Source organism: Anas platyrhynchos, chromosome 8 (genome assembly GCF_047663525.1).
Source record: "Anas platyrhynchos isolate ZD024472 breed Pekin duck chromosome 8, IASCAAS_PekinDuck_T2T, whole genome shotgun sequence".
Lineage (NCBI taxonomy): Eukaryota > Metazoa > Chordata > Aves > Anseriformes > Anatidae > Anas > Anas platyrhynchos.
In genome coordinates, this window is record NC_092594.1 from 28,307,420 (window position 1) to 28,325,534 (window position 18,115).

At 49.7% G+C, this 18,115-nt stretch overlaps 1 protein-coding gene across 9 annotated transcripts in view; it reads left to right on the top strand.

The window, feature by feature from the left end:
• The window catches only part of SZT2 (SZT2 subunit of KICSTOR complex), a 55,619-nt gene that overhangs the window by 8,582 nt on the left and 28,922 nt on the right, over positions 1-18,115 (top strand). For 5 of the 9 annotated variants that reach the window (XM_072041457.1, XM_072041464.1, XM_072041460.1 and 2 more), the window contains exons 10-28: positions 4,359-4,590; positions 5,210-5,339; positions 6,559-6,701; positions 7,294-7,446; positions 7,721-7,835; positions 9,520-9,725; positions 10,125-10,349; positions 10,713-10,791; positions 11,146-11,243; positions 11,472-11,640; positions 12,106-12,220; positions 13,708-13,821; positions 14,289-14,489; positions 14,607-14,719; positions 15,224-15,365; positions 15,749-15,913; positions 16,622-16,826; positions 17,064-17,176; positions 17,652-17,910. In XM_072041457.1, the coding sequence (XP_071897558.1) occupies positions 4,359-4,590; positions 5,210-5,339; positions 6,559-6,701; positions 7,294-7,446; positions 7,721-7,835; positions 9,520-9,725; positions 10,125-10,349; positions 10,713-10,791; positions 11,146-11,243; positions 11,472-11,640; positions 12,106-12,220; positions 13,708-13,821; positions 14,289-14,489; positions 14,607-14,719; positions 15,224-15,365; positions 15,749-15,913; positions 16,622-16,826; positions 17,064-17,176; positions 17,652-17,910 (2,977 nt within the window). Of the gene's footprint in view, positions 1-4,358; positions 4,591-5,209; positions 5,340-6,558; positions 6,702-7,293; positions 7,447-7,720; positions 7,836-9,519; positions 9,726-10,124; positions 10,350-10,712; positions 10,792-11,145; positions 11,244-11,471; positions 11,641-12,105; positions 12,221-13,707; positions 13,822-14,288; positions 14,490-14,606; positions 14,720-15,223; positions 15,366-15,748; positions 15,914-16,621; positions 16,827-17,063; positions 17,177-17,651; positions 17,911-18,115 lie in introns of those variants that run through there. The other 4 variants (XM_072041458.1, XM_072041462.1, XM_072041466.1 and 1 more) reach the window with 2 other exon arrangements.

An 18,115-nucleotide genomic window follows, 5' to 3' on the forward strand; every position in this document is an offset into this window, starting at 1 on the left:
AATAATTCCAAACATGCCATGTGATGGCACGTTCTTCTGCCTTAAGACCATATAAGTTGGTTTCATGCTGTGCTTGGAAGATTGTCCCAGAGCTCCCTTGCTCTTTCTCTAGCTTCCTTTCTAAACTTACTCAGACCAAATTAGACTTGTGCGACTTTATTATCCTTAATTAAGTTTATCCTCCTCTGGCATAGCACATGCTTATTTAGGAAGAATGCCTTTCTCCATTTAACCTTCCTTTCGGCAGGTTAGGCAAGCCAATGTTTCGGTCTCCTTCTGCAAGGACAGGCTTTCTGTTCTGTTTATTTTTTCTTAACAGTTTTTTTTTTTCCAATTTGTTTTCAGTTTGGTTTCATATTTCTTGAAGCAGTTGATAAGAGTGTTGTAAATGTGGTTTTATCGGTGCCTTGCTTAGTAACGCTCATACTTCTGAAGTAAAATACCCCATCTGGAATCGCATGAGCTTTCCCCATGATTGCATTATTTTGGTAGCTCAGAAATGCCTGCATCTTTTGTGTACCTGTGCTTCCAGCTGCTGAGTCTTACGGTTTTGGTTTATTGGTTTTGTTTGCTTTTTAATAGTCCCTAAATGTGCTGTTCTTCACATCACAGTAGACTTAAATTAATCTCTTGTTTCAGTCTCAGTGGTCAGTTCACTCTTCCTGCGTGATGACTGGGAGTTGTTCTTCTGGCCTGATGCTTTTTACAAACAGAATGAATCTGAAACCAGCTGGGGGGGGGGGGGGGAGGTAGGGGGAGAAAGGTTTTGGCCTTGCTTTGTTTTGGTGTTGGTTTGTTTGAGGTTTATTTATTTTTTGTTTTCTGAGCAGTGTGTTTTGTTGTTTGTTTTTTTGAATGTTACTAACAATTAGATTACATGGGGTAATTCCTAAAGATGGTCTTCAAGGAATACCCAAACTTTCTTGTTTTGGGAGTTTTCTATTTAAACTAAGAATCCCCGAAGGTTTCCCACTGAGAAGCTCCATTTCTCCTTACAGTGTCCCCAGGTTGCTTTCACTAATCCGTAGGTGTGGCCTGAGATGCTTCTGCTAAATCCAGACAGATTAGGCCCATTGCGCTCTCCTTTTCTATGAATGCCTACGAAACAGCCCGACAAGTCAATTCCTGCCCAGGTTGTGCTCAGTACTACGTCTTTTGTCCTTCTGTGCACCAGCTCACTTACAGCTTACTGCTGAGAGCCTTTCTTAGATCTGCCAACAATGGTGCAGTGCTCTTGGTGATGGTGAAGCCCCAAATGCTGGAAGAGGCAGCGGGTGTGAATCATTCCGAAAGCAGTCAGACAAATCCACGCTGTACCTTTTTATATGAGGGTGGAGCTACAACCTCTAGCTCAGGATATTGTAAGGCAGCAAATTCCTGGGCTCTGGAAGAATGCGTCAGAAAGATCACTGCACGCTTAGCGTGCTCCGTGTGCTTTTCTCTAGGTATCTTCCTGCCTTCCTGCAGCTGTTGGACACCAAGTTGGTCGTTTGTTCTTAGGAGAGCAGAAGAGTGGCTGCACTGGGTTGCTGTTGCCTTTGGTGATGAGTAGCTAAGGGCAGGGAGGAGTAAGGATAGGGTGAATGTAGATACTCCCGTTCTCATTTCCTTTGTTTTCCCTTTGAGCATCCTCAATCTGTCTGCAGCTCAGGGCCAAAAATACTTCCTGTGTATTTCCATGAGGTCTTTTTAGAAGGAATTTGAAAACGAAATGTCTGAACTATCAAAAATACAGCATGTATTTCTATGCCAGCCTTCAGAATAGCAGCAGATAATGTTACTTAGCCTTTGGAAAGGCTAAATGCCCCAGGGAATTGCTGGCTCTGATCAGAAAAAAATGTTGAACTAACATCTTAAAGTAGAATTTATAAAAGATCAAGACATTTAGACATCCAGCACTGCCTCTGCAAAGTAAAAGCATGCTTGGCTAATCAGGGCTCTCTGGGCCGTTCTGTAGAGAAATGTCTAACAAAGAACAGTTAATTAACCTGGATTGCCAAAAGCTTTTGCCAGAGCTTGCCAACTAGAGGCTGTTAAAGAGCCAACCTGGCTGTGAAGCAAGAGGAAAGAGTGCAGCTGTGGACTTTGACACTGTCGCTTTTCTGCTTTACTTTGCCAAAGGCAGAGTAGGATAAATAGCTAGCTTTGTGCTCGGAGGTGCCCGAGAGGTTGGTTGTGGTGTTTATAAGTGCTCTGGTTACCCTCACGATTTGATTCCAGATACTTAGGTGTTTAGGAGGCTACTATAGTTAGTTGGGAATACAGAAGTGCTTGTGAAAGGGGAAGAGCTGGGAAGTATGGAAGAGAGAGAAGCTTGGCCTGAGAAGGTGTGACAGAGCTCAGCTCCTCTCCTGTTTCTTTCTGGGACAGTGTCAGAGGACTGCTGTCTGTAAAAATAAAAAAAAAAATAAATAAAAAAAAACACTGTTTTGTGTTGCTGAGCACTGGGGAGAGAAGGAAAGCTTAGAGGACTTGTATTTTATTTATTTTTTTTTTTTTTTGAAACTTCATCTTTTGTGAAGCCAGTCCAGCACCAAAAATGGCTGGGCATAGTCTGGCCAGTGAGAATAGCAGTTCTCAGTGTTTTCTTTTTTTAAAAAAAAAATCTCTTGTTTTTCTAAAAAACATAAACCAGAGCTGGACTTCATGAAAGAAATCAAAGAAGCAAACACCTCTATTAGCTATAAAGTCAAGAAACAGAAATGGATTGCTGAGCAGTAAGAACAGGCTGAAGATCCATCTAGGTATGACTTCAAACTAAGTAAATGTTTCTTGCCTGTGATTTTAGTTTTGCTTGTGTTGGATAGTAAGAGCAAAGCCAGGATGACTAATGGGAAACAGTTGGAAGTTTCCTACAGTGTAAAGAGCAAATATTTTCATTAATGATCTAGATGAAAAATAAGTAGGAATTTACTTATCATGTTTGCTGTTGATGAAGCAGGAAGGCTTTGTTATGAGAACCAAAATATTGTGCAGAAAGCAAAGGATGAGCAGTAGGAATAAGATGCACTTTAGCAGCATGAAATGGGAAGACATCCATTTATAAATTCTTGCTTATACATCCATTCATAAATACTTGTTTGTGGATAGTTCGTCATAGGCTGCTGGCTATGGTTTAGTTTAACCTACACACTAAGAGCCGAAACTGGATGAGGATTTCTCCCCCAGTACATGTTTCTTACCGATTTTCTGGTAACGAAACTTCTCAGAATATAAAGAATTTCAGCAAAACAGCAGCTAAGCATGAATTGGGCATGTATTCTGAAAGGCTGCTTCTAAATTTTGGTGGGTGCTCTAAGGCAGCCTTCTAGTAGGGACCAGGGGAATAAAAAGCGAGATAGCTTTAAAGTGTCGTGTAATCAGCCCATGAAGGAGGTGGCGTGATGTATCTGTGACAGCAGCAAATGCAAATCTGCAGGAAACAAGATCTAGGCTGATGCCCTGTTCGGATGGTTTCTAGCACATCTAATCGCTCACCTCACAAATTCTGCAGGTCTGGCAAACTGGAGAGCAGGCTGGACATCAGAACAGATGATCGAGCAGTTGAAACAGCAGCGTGGTGCTGCTGTAGAAAATCATGTGTTCCCTGGGTTGTTTTGGTACCAAATACATGTGCACAGTCAGCATGACTGGGACATTTTCTGCTCTTCTGGCTCAGTGAGGCTTGCTGTCGGGTGTTTGCGTTAATTGTGCTAGAGATGCAATGGCTGTCTGAAAGACAGATAAAACTGCAGTGTGAAGAGTGGGTGAATATTAAGTCTTAACTTATTCACTTTGGGATCAGCAGAGAAGGTAAGCATGGTGAGAAGCTCTTGATACTTGAAGATTCTTGAAGATCGCATGAAATACTCTCTGTGCAGGAAGAATGTGCAGTTTAAATCAAGAATTGGCCCTCACCTTCCATGGCAAGGACCTTCCTTTTTGATCAGGTCCAATCATGTCCAAACATCCATGTTTCTGCGGTGGGATAGATTTAGGTGCAGTCCGCAGAGTTAAGGTTTAAAGGCCTTGCTCATCTGTGCAAAGCAAAAGTTTTCATGGAAACAAAGCTGAGACTGTAAAGACAGCCCATTGCAAATGTCAGCACCTCCCCCAAGTTTCGGTTGCCTTCTGTAGTTTAGATAGTATGTGTATGTGTACATGTAAAAGACTGTTCACCAAATGCTGTTGAGCAAGCAAAGCCTCCCTCTGTTGGAGAGGAGAGAGAATGACTTTGGTTAGAGCAGCCAGTTTTCAGATGACTTTGCCTTCCTCATGGTCAATAAACAATCTCTGTGTCCTTGGGAGCCCATGGTCAGAGATAAAGCTCAGCTGTTTGCAGAACAAGCACTCATAACTATTCCTGTGCTCTCACGCAGGTGGGTCTCAGCTGGAGGTGAAACTCGTGCTGCTTTGGAAGCACAACATGAGGATAGAGTACTTAGCTGTGACACCCTGGCCGCTGGACCCATCAAAGCGCAGCACGTGGGTAGAGGTGACGATGGAGGGGAGCTACGACATCTTGCACGACATCAGCTGCACCATGAGGAAACCCATCACCAGTCTGTACCGCACGACAGTCATCCGGCGCTTCTGGAACACCTTGCAGAGGTGAGCTGCACCATCCCTAGCAGTTCTGGCTCCCTTGTAACCAAAAAATCCCCTCCTTGGCATGCTGGGGCATGGGTTATTCAGGTGGCCTTTCCAACCCAGGGTCCCAAAGGAATGTGCTTCCTAGGCATAGGCACCACTGGCAATAAGCTTGCCTTCCGGCCAAAGAAAATGTTCAAACTGGCCTGTGACCTAGTCCATAATGTTGCTTCATGGCTAATGTACTGCTTCTTCTGAGTCCTGATGCTGTGATGTGAACCTTAAGTCTGACTGCCATCCCATGGAGGTGGTGTGTTCCTACAGCTCTGCCTTGCTCTGAAGGCTTGTGCTGCAGTAGGTTTATATGCAGTAGCTGTGCTGCACCGTGACACTAGGAAAATCCCTTGTGTCTACTAGGCCTGAGGGTTATAATAATTTCCTGGCCAGGGTGACCATTGCTCCCTGCTGCTCTGCAGATTTCTTCCTTAGCATTTCTTTCCTAACTTTGATCATTTGTCTTTTGAGCTGGGGCAGACAGGCTCCCAAGACACAGGGAGTGTTGCACGTACAGCCACTGGCTGACGGAGGCATTGAAGGGGAGAACATGGGTTTGTGTGGCTAACTGCCTCTTCTCTTTCAGCATCAACCAGACAGATCAGATGTTGGTTCATCTGCAGTCTTTTGACACAGTCCCAGAACACTTCACCATTCCTGAGAGCACCAAGAATGGGGTGCCTCTCTTCTACATCCCCCCAGGCTCCACCACTCCGGTACGTCCCCTCTCTGTGCTGTTTAGTGTAGGGCAGGTTGTTCCTCCTGCCTGTTCTGTACTGCACCCGGGCATGCTGAGTCCCAACAAGCAACAAAATTCTGTAACTCAGTCTTCATCTCTTGCTCTTTGTCCCAGTCAGTAACAGTTCAAGTACAATTCAGTACCTGTGAATGTCCCATCCCATGATATTTCCCCTCTGCGACATCACTCTGTCCTTATAGTTGCAGGTACACCTCTAAGCCTCACAGCAAGTCTCCTAAGCGTGCTGCAAGGCCTTCTCTTGCAGTGATGTGTGAGACTGATGGGCAAGGTGACGCTACTGCCGTGTTTTTTTCAATGATATGCATAGAGTTGCTGCTGGCAGCCTTGTACCCTGGTGATATATCACGAGGTGAAGATAGGTTTTGCTAAATAGCTTTTATTTAAATAGGCTCATTGCTCTGAGCACTTGTGAAGGGTGAAAGACGTATTTGTCACCAGCACAGCAGAAACAAAACATTATGAGCTAAGTTTCCACTGTGAAGTTCACAGAGCAAAAGTGCTAACATGCTACCTGATCCTTGCTAGTAGTGTCCTTGGCTTTGGCGGAAGATGATGACTAGCAGATGGCAAAGTTAGGAGAGCTTTCATTTAAATTTCATTGCTCAATCCCTTTACTCCTTAAGCTTTATGTAATAAATTTACTCTCTGTATGAATATACATCCCGCGGTGTGTCTGGAGCATCCCATCTTATGGCTAACCACTTTATTCCTGTGTCAGCAGTGTTGCTGTAGTTGGTGGAACTACAGTGTTACCATACAAGCATGCTAGAGTTGCCAAGTGCCACCTATTGCTGGTACACTATTTGCATGCGCTCTCTCAGGTGGGTTTTCTCAGTGTTTAACTGTTCTGCTGACACAAGCCAAATATCCTGCTATCAGAAAAGGCACCATTACATATGCAACCTCTTCCGTAGTTGAATTACTTGCTGCTAAGTAGCTAAATTCCTAATTAACTTGACATTTCAGAAGCCTAATTTATTTTTACTTGTGTTGTACTGTTTCAGTGTGAACACGTTTAGTTATTTTCTGTGAGGCAGTTCTTGAAAGCCAGGGATGTGGCTAGCCTTCTAGACTGACACAGCTGGTCACGAGAAATCCCTGTGCTCTCTGGGTGGAACCAGACAGGCTCTTGCTGAGCATTGCCTCTTACCTGTCCATCCTATCATTTTTCTCAGGTGCTGTCCCTGCAGCACAGCGGGTCTGACTCGAGCCATTCCCAGTTTGCCTCGTACTGGAAGCCTATCCTCTCCATGGATGCCAACTTCTGGCAGCGGTGGCTGCACATGCATCGCATCGTTCTCCTCCTGGAGCATGACACGTATGTAACTGGCAGGGCTGAGCTCGTGTGTGCAGGGTAGACCAGCCAGGGAAAGCACAGCATGGGATTGTCCAGCCAAACACTGGAAACTGCATGCCAATTCAGTCCTGCTACAGAGCTGCAGGTGTCTGTGGCCAGGGGACGAGCTTTGCTCTCTGGATCTGACAGATGGTAAAGTCTCACTTCTCTGAGAGGGACCGTGGTTGGGAAGTCAGCTGTTGGTGAGAGGGAGTTTGTTCTCGAGAGTATAAACTGTTTCTCAAGTCCTTGGGTTTGGATTGCCTGACTGCAGGGGGTGTGGGCCATACAGTTGAAGCTATCCCACACGCTTTTGTTTGCTTTTTGTATGGAGGGAGTTAGAAATAGTACAAGTGTGCTCTCTGCAAGCTGGAGAATGGGGTCCCTTTGCGCTCCGGGAGAGTGGCTCCTGCTCACGAGCATGGGATATGTTTGGGTATGGGTGGAAGGAGGGTATGTGCAGGAAGAAGGCTGTGCTGGTTGGATGAGTTGCAATTAATTTAGCAAAGTCTCTCTAAGCTTTGGGGAGAAGAGAAACTGTGGTTTTTAAATGACTGTTTGCTGCACTCTGCAGGCCTGTGCCCAAGCACCTGCACACGCCGGGCAACAACGGCCGCTACAGCACCATCCAGTGCCGTATCTCCCACTCTGCCCTTACCTCCCTGCTGCGGGACTGGAGCAGCTTTGTGTTGGTGGAGGGCTACTCCTACGTCAAACTGATCCATGGGTGAGTGGCTCGGAGACAGTCCTGTGTGGGGAATTGGGCACGTGGCCAGGCCAGAGATCCAGTTAGACCAGTGTGCGGTGGTGGGCCAGAAGCTGATGTCTAGAGCAAGGCACAGGGATGTAAAACTCTGTATTCTGAACTGCTGCCACGGGGTTTCAGCACAGCCTGGAGGGAGAGGGAAGGTAGCTGGGGCTGCGGCGGGGGGTTGTGTGTGCTAGAACTGATGAGTTGCTGTCACATTTTGTTCAGCCCTGTCTTAATCCGTCCTCCCTAGCTCTGAGGATCCTACTCCTTCCTCATTCTACGTGGTGCGGATCATCTCCAAAGCTCCATGCATGGTTCTCCGACTGGGCTTCCCCATCGGTACACCTGCACAGGCCAGGAACAAGGTGAGAGCTGGCTGCCTGCCTCCTGGGGTAGGAGCAAAGCAAGTAGCTTTGGATGTGGAAGTGGTGGGTAGATCACAGGCAACGTTCTAACACATTAAGGCTTAGGTAGGTGTGAATTTACTGTTACAGGAAGGAACAGTTTGGACAAAGCTTTCTTTGTTAAGTCTGTGAAAGATCTAAACCCAAAAACTCAAAGATCAATAAATACCTGGTCGCATGAATGCTCTTCCCACTACTTAATAGAATTGTGGGCCTTGAAATGACTCACAGGTTATCTAAACTATCCCTGTGACCAAAGCACAATCAATACTGTTTCTCAGGAGCAGCAGATACTTGTCTGACTCATCTGTGGAGACCTCTAAGATGGATGTATTACATGTTCCCTAGGCTATCTGTTGCAGTAGGTGGTAAAGTGCAAGGATGTATTGTATAATCTAGGCAAGGAGGGGTTGGAGTTAAGATGCAAACAATGCCCTGCGTGACCACTACAGGGATGGGAAAAAAATGGCACACAGAAAATGTTTTAGAGAGATGCAAGTCTGCTAGATAGACTTCTAATAACCCCTTTGTGCCCAAAGAAACGGGCTGTCCCGGTCAGATTCAGAAAGTAGGGTAACTGTCTGAACTGTTTCCCTAGCTCCAGTGGCAGAGACAAGTCTAAGTGTTCCTAGGTAAAACAGTAAGTGTGACAGAGATGTCCTGCTAATAATCTGTGTGAACCTTTTGTTATAAACAAGGGGTTTATCATTAAACCTTGATCTTTGGGCTTCATGAAAAAAAATCTTTGGTATGTCTCACTTAACTTTAGAGTTAGATTAGTCTGAGGAGAAGCTGACAAATACATGAAGGACCACTGCTTTTTGAGATAATGATGACCCTAGATAACACTGACTGCTCTGGCACTCAGGGGGACCTGCCCTTTTAAGTCATTAGGAGATCCAGGCTTTGGGTGCTGGTTGCATGGACAGGTTTTATGAAGGAGTTCTCTCTAGCAGGTATAAGTTAAAACCTGCCTCATGAAGAAGGTGTGAGCCAGGCACCATACCCTGCAGCTGTGGGCAAGCTCCAGAGCATTGCAACAGGAGCTGTAAATCATAAATTGTATAATGCACAAACTTTTTTCTATTTGCTTTTCGCCTGCCAAAGGTCATTTAGAAAGTATTTTGGAAAAAAATAACCTAAAAAATTAGTTATTCTCTTGAAATATTTTACTATAGAGATTTGACATGTGAATATGATAGTGGGGGAATATATCAGCTGTGGGAACAGTGGCCCTGTCTTAAATGTACTAGTTTACATTTACTACAGGCTGTTGAGGGGAGGAGGAGTGAGGGTGGGTATTTAGCCTGCTTCGGTGGAGGTGCCAGTATGCAGTTAATTTTTTCGTTAGAGTTATGGAAGGTGATTTCTCCAGCCTTGAAACCTTTTTTGAGTTGTTCTGACATTTTTGTGCTTTTTGAAAATATTTGTTGTGGTTGTTAAAATGCAGATCTAAGAACCTTGTGTCATTTTGGTCTCGGTATTACTAAGGCCTCAGAAATAGAATGACCTTTAATTCTTCTTCAGCATATTCAAGGAGTGTGTTACTCCTTCTAGTCAGGCTCTTGTTCTGGAAGTTTATTTTGCGTAGCTTGTTTCTCCAGACGAAGGTGGTCATGTTTACCTTTTGCTTCTGCCATGACAGATAGTGGAGGAGTTACGGGACCGAATCTTGCAGCTCCGCTTTCCCCACAGGGTCCAGAGCAAGGAGGCAACTCCAAAAGCGAAGAGGAAAATGCTTGGCAGCAGTTCTCCCTCCAAGTCTCCACCCGTGGCTGGGGCCCAGTCGGCCCTGTCGGACAGACCCTGCCTTGTTGTGCTGCACAAACCTCTGGAGAAGCTGCTCATCAGGTAGCGATGGAGAGCTGGGCGGGCAGTACGGCCTCCTTGCCCTGGGAGGGTGGGAGAAATAGGGGCCGTGTGTGGTGGTGCTGGTGGCAGGATGGGAGTGCTGTGAAGCCTGGGCTTGTGGTGCTTTGGGTTGTGTGGCTAGGAATGGTGGCAGTAGTCTGGGGGGCTGTGACTTGCAGGGAGCCTTGTTAGACAGGCAGATTTGTGACTCTTACCAAGTATGATGCAGAATTAACCTTAGGTACCACTGTCTGAGCGGGATACTGTGCTGGGCTAGCCACACTCTGCTGCTGGAGGGCTCTGTCCCAGGCCCAGCAAGCAGGCTGTGAATTCAGGCAGCTCTGGTCCGGGGCAGAACATCTGTTCTACCTCAGCAAGCCGAACTTTTCTTTCTCCCAGGTATGAGAAGCTGCCTTCTGACTATCGAGCTCCCTTCATTCTCAACCTGGAGCATCCTCCGGTGTCTGGCCCGCTCACCATGGTGGCCAATCGTACTGCCTCTTCCACCCTGGCCTCGCTGTCCCGCTACTTCTACCACCAGCGTTGGATATGGAGCGTCCAGTCGGGGCTGGCACCAGCTGTGCCCATCACAGCTGTAGCCCAGCTCCTTTCCACACTCACAGAGTAAGTTGTGCACCTCAATGAAAATGCTTTCTCTGGGGTGCAGATCTGAGGCAGAGTTTTGGTCCTGCACACAGCTTCCAGAGCTACTTGGGCCAGTCCTTTTCCCAGTTCTGCATCTGCAGCTGAGGAAAAAGAGTGTCCTGGAAGGCATACAAAAGGGCAGGGGGTGTTACTATGCCCGGACTGTGCTGAGCTCCACTCAGGCTGTACTGTGCAAAGTGCCACCTTGCCACATTCTCTGTGTGCAAATCCCTCCCTTGGGAAGGGAGGTGTTATGGAGTCAGGGGTTGAGTCATTCTTGTATTTAAGGCTTGCAGTACAGGTAGTGAAATCCTCTTTGCCTGACTGCCTCTCTGTTACCAGGGTCCGTCTGTCAGAGGGTTTCCACTTTGCATCCAGCGGGGATGGAATTATCAACATGGTGCTGGAGCTGCCTATACAGGTGAGCCTGGAGGCTGCAGTGGGGATGCAATCCTTTGTGGATTCACCTTCCTGTGATGAGTGTGTGGGATTCACCTTCCCACCATCTCCTAGCACGTACCCTTGATATGTATAGGGAGGGTGACCTCCCCTGAAGAAAAGCAGCCTGTGGGTTGGGTCTTTTCCCGTCTTTATCGACAGTTAGAGACCTGCCTTGTTGGCAGTGACAGGCTCTGCTGGAGGAGTTCTTGGGGCTGGTGCAGGCTCCCTCTCTCCACCACCATGAGCTGAAGGAGGGGGCTGTGCTGTGTAGCAGGGCTCTGGGTAGATGCGGGCTGTTGCTGCTGCCCAGGCTCATGCTGTGTCTCCCCTCCAGATCGACGGCTCAAGTGAGAGCAGCAGCGGCAGAGAGAAGCACACCTGTGTTGTCCAGTACATCCTCTTCCCCCCGCATTCCACTTCCACCAAGGACAGGTGAGGCTGGCCCCCCTCCTGGGGAGGGCTGGCAGCAGAGGGGGCACAGCTCCAGACTTGCCCTTCACAGGTAGCACCAGAACAGACACCTGCCTGTCACAGGTTGCTCACCACAGATGGGGCTTTGCCTGCATACCTGCAGTTTTTGTGGCTCTTCTCACAGCTCTGAGAGGAGCTGCACCAAGCTTCTGCCTCTGTTCTGTCTCATAAGACATGTCTTCTCTACAGCTTTTCCACGGATGATGACAATGATACAGAGGTGGAGGCCATTGAGGTGGACACAGAGCTGAACCTGGTCACTGAGTGCTGGGTAGAGCCACAGAGTGGCTACGTGCACAGTACTGCTGAGAACTGGAAGCACCTCCACGGCTTGCCCTACCAGAAAATACCCAAAGCGGTGAGTCCCTGGAAGGGTTTGGGCATGTGCTCTATTGTGGAGAGAGAAAGGGCTTTGTTGCAAGTGCACCACAACACTGCAGGTAAGTCACTGAGGGCTAGAAGAGATGGCAGTGCTGGTAACAGGAGGCTGAGATTTCTGGAAGAGGAACTGGGCTGCTGGACAGAAATGGCTTCTGAACTGCAAGGCAGGGGATGCTCTGGGATAGGTGGTTTCAAGAGCCATTCCAGTAGAGGGGAGCGGGCTGGGTCAGAGAACAGATTGCAGGCAGCACTGCCTGTGTACCCCCTGAGCAGGGCAAAAGGAAGCTGACAGGCTGGTGGAGCAGCGGGGAGCTTTGAGAGTAAAGGGGTCAGGGGACAGGAACGTGGGTGTTTCCTCTCCTTGCCTTTAAAGTGCTTTCTGCTGCATTTGGGGTTAGCAAAATTCTGCTGCATACAGCTGAGCCTTGACTGCTTATTGCAGCTCTATCCACGGGACCTTGCGTGCATTGCCACCATGCTGACATTTGAGTACATCAGCCAGTTGTGCCAGAACAAGGAGTGGGTCTGCCCTCCTTCAGACACCAAAGCTACTGAAGGTGAGCACAGCGTACATGTCCTAGCAGTTCTGAGGGAGCAAAAGGCAGCTAGGCCCTGAACGTACTGGGGAATGCTAGACACTTCTGCAAGGTTGAACATGTATTTTTACAATGACTTCTTAGACTTTGATGGCTCTGGGTCACTGTCACACTTGTGCAAAGCCACCAGAGATGTGGCTTCATCCTGGGAAGGCCAAGAAGGCACCAAGACTTTCTGCCCAGACTGGGGAAGTGACGAGGTGGCTCTGCTTGAACAGGGGGTTGGACCAGATGACCCACAGAGGTCCTTTGTGACCATAGCTCTTCTGTGAGAGGGTCTGGTTTCTGGAGCAGAAGGAAGATGAGCTCACCCATGCAATGATGGGCAGGGGATGTCTGGGCAGGTGGTTGTACAGAAATTGCAAATGATGCAAGCAGGAGCTCCTCTGTCCTCTGGAAACTCTTGAAACTGAGCAGCTCGTGGGATACTTTTGTTGTGGCGGCCCTGTTCATCTCTAAACCCTCTGTGAATGTTCCATTATCACATGAAAACAGGGGAAGAGCTCTTGGGAGGTCTGGTCTGTCCTCTTCCTCCAGGGTAGGGTCGTGCTACTCTGATCTGACTGGATTCTCGTAGTTCACTGTGAAATCCAGGAATGTGGGAGGGGGTTCACTCTTGCCAGGCACTCTGTTCTGGTATCTCCCTGTTCATGCTTTAAAGCTTTTCCTCAATATCTAGCCATAATGTTGCTGCTAGTTAAGCTTCTTGTCACTAGTTTATCCCATCCTAGATCTTCCATTTGCTTGCCTTCCAGTGGATAACACAACAGGCGTTGAGTGGTTTTGAGGGAGCTAAGATCATCCCAAAGTCTAGGGGCAGGACCTGAAGGAGCCCCATTGGGTCATTTCACTGGTCCCGTGGGAGAAGGAGAGGGCCAGGCAAGCTCAGGGCATGGAGGAGGTCAGAGACTCCTTCCTGAGTAGGAGCACAGGAAATGTCTGCAGGGATGTGCAGAGCCTGCGGGGTGGGAGATCACTTGCAGGAGCTGGGGGGAAGAGAGAGTTGTCCTTGTCCATGGCATCTCTGGCATCAGAAGCTGCCTCTGGCTCCTAGCGTGGCCGTTGGCCTCCAGCAGTGTTTCCTGTGACACTGAAGTGTGGTTCTTTGTGGGCCTGGCTCTGCTGCAGGCGGCCTGGGCTGTGTAGGGCCTCGTGGTTTCCCATCCATCCTTGTATGAAGATGGCACTAAGCCCAGGGGACTCCAAGAGGGAAGTACCTCTCTGCAGGTACCTCACAACCAGGCTCCAGCAGGCTTTGATTTTCCCCCACACTCATTCTTTGTATTCCTCTGCCCTCCCAAGCCGGAGGAGTTGGGGCAGTGTTGCTCTTCGCTGTCACTTGTGCTCGTGTGCTGTGTTTGGGGCTGGCACCGTGCACGTGCGGGTGACCTGGGGGGCAGGACTCTGTGATGCCACGAGGAATGTCGTGTTCCCAATTCTTCTTCTAGATCCGGACATGGGGGCTGGTTTCCGAGTGCATGAGATCCCGTTCCAGTTCAACCTCATGAAGCTGTTGCCCAGGTGCCAGCAGGTCGAAATGTTCTTCCTGATGCTGACGAAAGGTAAGTGCCTCTTCACTGCCTGCCTTCTCCTGTCCTCCCTGCCTGGCTTTGGGCACCCCACTGTGTGTGCTTATCTCCCTGGGAAGCAGCTGGGGGGGCTGCCATGCCTTTTCTGTTCTTCCTGGCTCTGCAGCCCGAGGGCTGTGCAGGTACATTGCTTTCTTGGGATGGGATTTTTGTTGAGCTGCTTTTGGAAGCATCCAAGCTAGGCAGCTGCTCTGTGTGGCAGTTTCTTGTCCTTCTCCCTGGGCATCAGAACAGTTACAGTAGCATGGCGGGTCAGTGCAGGGCAGCTCGTGAGGCTGGCACTGCATCTCTGCATCCTCCAAGGCAGCCCTGCAGGAGTGCTGGGGGAAACTTGTGGCTGTGTGCAAGTGTCACTTTGCAAGGGGCTGCTTCCTGGGAGCCTGGGCTGGTGGTGGCTGTGGAGATGCTGTCTCTGAAGTTGCCGTGGTTCTGTTTTGGAGCAGAGAATGAGGAGGTGACCAAGGACTCTTCATTTGTGCCCAATGAAATGCTACTAAACCTCTTCCATGGCTGCCTGCAGCATGACCTCAGTGATCGGGAGATCCCCATGGCTGATGCTGATCACGTGGCTTTCATGGAGCAGGTGCTGCAGCGGGACCGTGATGGCCATCAACCACCCTTCACTCTCCCCGTGATCCGAGGTAAGGGCCGGGAGCATGGCAGCAGGGACACTGGCGGCTGGGGTGTCTCAGGAGCCTTGCTTTCTAGTCTTTTCCTCAGCTGGTGTTCCTCAGGTTGGTTTCTCTGCTCCATTCCAGAAGAAACCTTGAAAGCCTCTGGGACCGGGGAGCAGCAGGATGCTTCTGCATCCTATCATCTGGTTGGCAGCAATGGCACCAGGGATATGACTGGCTCCACGAGTACTCTGCAGGTACTGTTATGCTGCTGTCCCTCCCCTGAGTCCTCTCTGGGGCAAGGCAGCAGCTGTTGAGGATGAGGAGAGTTAGCAAGTGGGTTGAGAGCATTGAGAGGCTGCTGTTTTCTCCACAACTGGCAGCAGTTTAAGCTGCAGCCTGTGGCTGAAGTCAATAAGGTATCCAGTAGATGTGTGGGCAGTTGCACTCACCATGGGCCTAGCCTGTTAGAGCAGCGCTGATGCTGCACTGCAAGGAGCTCAGAAACCATAGGCAATCATTGCCTTGAGGTCAGAACCAGCCCCAGCAAAGCTGGTTGGAGTTAAGCATCTCATGACTGTGTGCACTGTGCTTCCTGGAGCCAGGCTGCTCTGAGAATGCTGCGTGGACTCGCCACAGAGTGATTTCAGCACCGTGCCAACCAGCAGTGGTGGAGGAACTTGCTCTGTGTGGTTGCTTCTTGCCCTGGGGAACGCTGTGCCATGTGCTGTGAACTTATCCAGCTTCTGCTCTTTCATCAGAGCCTTGGCAACGCAGAGCTACCTGAGGATGATGCGACCCTGAGTGATGCTTCGGGGCCCTTTCCCCCGCAGTGGCGATGCTACGCGAAGCTGGTCAACCCACAGCACGTCTTCCTGACCTTCCTGCCAGCCACCTTCTCAGGTGAGGCCCCCTGTTGTGGGGAGGGAGAAGATCCAGCAGTCCCAAGCACCTCCTCGGGAAAACAATAAAAGCAGAATCAGCTCTTCTAGGATGGAGGGAAACAGAACAGCAGAATCTAAACCCAGTGTTCTTGTGCTATGTGGCCAAGAATAGAGCAGTGCCAAGTGATGAATGTCTTGTTCTTGCCTTGGACATGGTGCTGCTCACTGCTGATGGGATGGGTTGTGAAAGTCCCTGCTTCTGGGCATTGGGGCTGGTAGGCTCAGCAGGAGGAACTCTTTGGAACACAGGCAGCGGGAACCTCTGCCCTCTTGGGGATGTGCATGGAGGGGATAAGCTGCTCACACTGAACAGAGGAGGATTGTTGTGTTTTTTTTTTCCAGATGTGCAGAAGCTGATGGCATGTGGATTGGACAAACCTCCAAAAGATGAGAGTAGATCTGGAGAGGATACCCTGAGACCTGTCCCTGCAGAGCGAGGCAGGGCTGAGCCTGAAGAAGGGGATGCTGCAGTGCCGTTACCCACCCTCAGCATAACGCCAGCGCATGGTACTGCCCTCACAACTGCACCTGGCTAACATTAGGGCAAGGTCTTTCCTTGGCTATTCCCAAGCACCCCAGTTCCTGCTGGTGGGCAGGTTGGGTAGCAGGAATAATGCACCACTACAGCCTGTCAGCTCCTGCCTGGCAGTCAGCATAGTCAGGATCAGGACAAGGGGCACAGCAAAACCTCAGCCAACTTTCATGCTGTTTATGTGAGAGTGAAGGAGCGCAACGTGAGCCGAGTGAGCATGGCCCAAGGCTGGCTCCCTGTGGGCCGGGAGGCTGCAGGTTTATAGAGGCTGCTAGGAATGGCAGTCACTGGTTTGCACAGGAAAGTCAGCAACTGTCACGTTATGATCCAGGCTGGCACTACCAGCAGCACTTTGCCTCAGGGAGCAGGGCACAGGTGGTGTCTCGGTGCATGGCATTTGGGTGATCAGCCCCTGGTGTAGTCAGCCAGGTCTGCACTGGGGTTGGCGGGTTGTGCTGCTGCAGGAGGTGGTGATGGTGGTGACAGGTCACAGCTGCCCAGGAAGGACATCAGTGTGGCCGAGGCACTGCGCTGAGTGGTTGGGTGCTGGCTGGGGGTTTGCATGGTGAGAAGCTTGTAAAACCAATACCTGCCTGTGGATGCTGCTGGGGGAGCCATGACCTTGCAGGCCAGGAATGAGGAGCACATCGAAGGCCTTTGTCTCAGGATTCTTTCTCTTGCAGAAGTGAGCCGTGACACTGGAGAACAGGGTGGCCCCTCACGGAGAGATGTCCACATCTCCTTCTGTCGCCAGAACTCACAAAATGAGCTTGGCGAGTGTCGCAGATTTCGCTGCCCCATTTATATCTACAGCTGCTCTCTGGAGTTGTTACGGGAGCAGCTTGTCAGCCCACGGACACATCGTCCTCCCCGGGACATCTTTTTCAGGTAATGCCAATCATACTTGGCTCCTAGACAGAGGGCAGAGCTGCATCCCTTGTCAGGAGCGCCCCTGACAAGAGGCTGGATCTAGCCCTGCCTTCTTCTTTTGGCTTGGCTTATCTACCTTAGAGCAGCCACTGCCTGTGCATGTGCTATGGCTCTGCTTTACTGGCACCAGAGCCATTTACAGTCTAAAACATGCTTTACAGGTGCTGAAGGCTTCTGTGGCTCCTTTTTTCCCAGGTCCCAGTCTCTGGAGCGTCCTCCTGCTGCAGCTTGGTTAGACCACAAGCATAAGGAGCTGGTGAGTTACTGCACACTGCTGCAGGAACACTCCCACCAGTGCTACGTGAAAGGTGAGGAGTAGCATGATGGGTTTTGAGGCAGCGTTGGGGCTGGGCCCTGGGTCTCCTTTAAGAAAGCAATGTCTTATTTTTCCTGTGGTGTTACCCCGAGGAAAAAGGGAGATGTTGTGGGACAGCTCTCCCACCAGGAAGGATTTAAAGATACCTCAGTATATTCCCTGTGGGCCTTGCACAGGCTGTTCCTGGACCTGTGCAGTGCTGTGGTGGTGGGATTCCTTCTTGGGCTTTTTCTCTCACCTTCAGGGTGAGAGATCCCTAGGCCACTCTTGGCATGGCCAAAGCCAGGCTAACACACAGTGTTAGACATCCTGACTGAGTCTTGTCTCACAGCACTGACTGCATTGACAGCAGCTCTGTGCTGGCACTTGGTGAGAGCCTGGTCTTTGCTCCCCAGAATGTGCCTATTGCATGATTCTCGTGGCTTCACGTCCTTGCAGTGGGCTCAAGAGCTGTGTTTGATCCGTAGGGCTGTTCAAGAGCCTTCAGCAGTCACACAGCATCAGTTCCCAGGACCTGCTCACAGCCATGGACTACTGCGAGGAGCTGCTCCAGGAGATCGACATCACCAACTTCCTGCTGACAGTGTGCAGCCACGTCCGCTCCTTCCGAGAGAGCCACCAACACTTCCGTATGCACCCCAAGACGGCCAGTTTCCAAATGGGCAGCGTAGAACAAGAGGAGGAGCAGAGCTCTAGGGAGCGGGGTGTCTTGGTCTCTGAATCCAGGTAGGGGCCCACCTTGGCCTTGCTTGTGTTCTGAACGCTGGGCTGGGACAGATCAAGAATCTGCTGCTGCTTCTAGGAAGAATGTCGTAGGGCAGGTGTTAAGAGATGTGTGTAGGGAAAGATATTTCCACTGGAATATGCACCTAGTATGGTGTCTACCAGGACCTTCTTGTATTTATGATCTCTGGTGATGTGCATCTTCTAC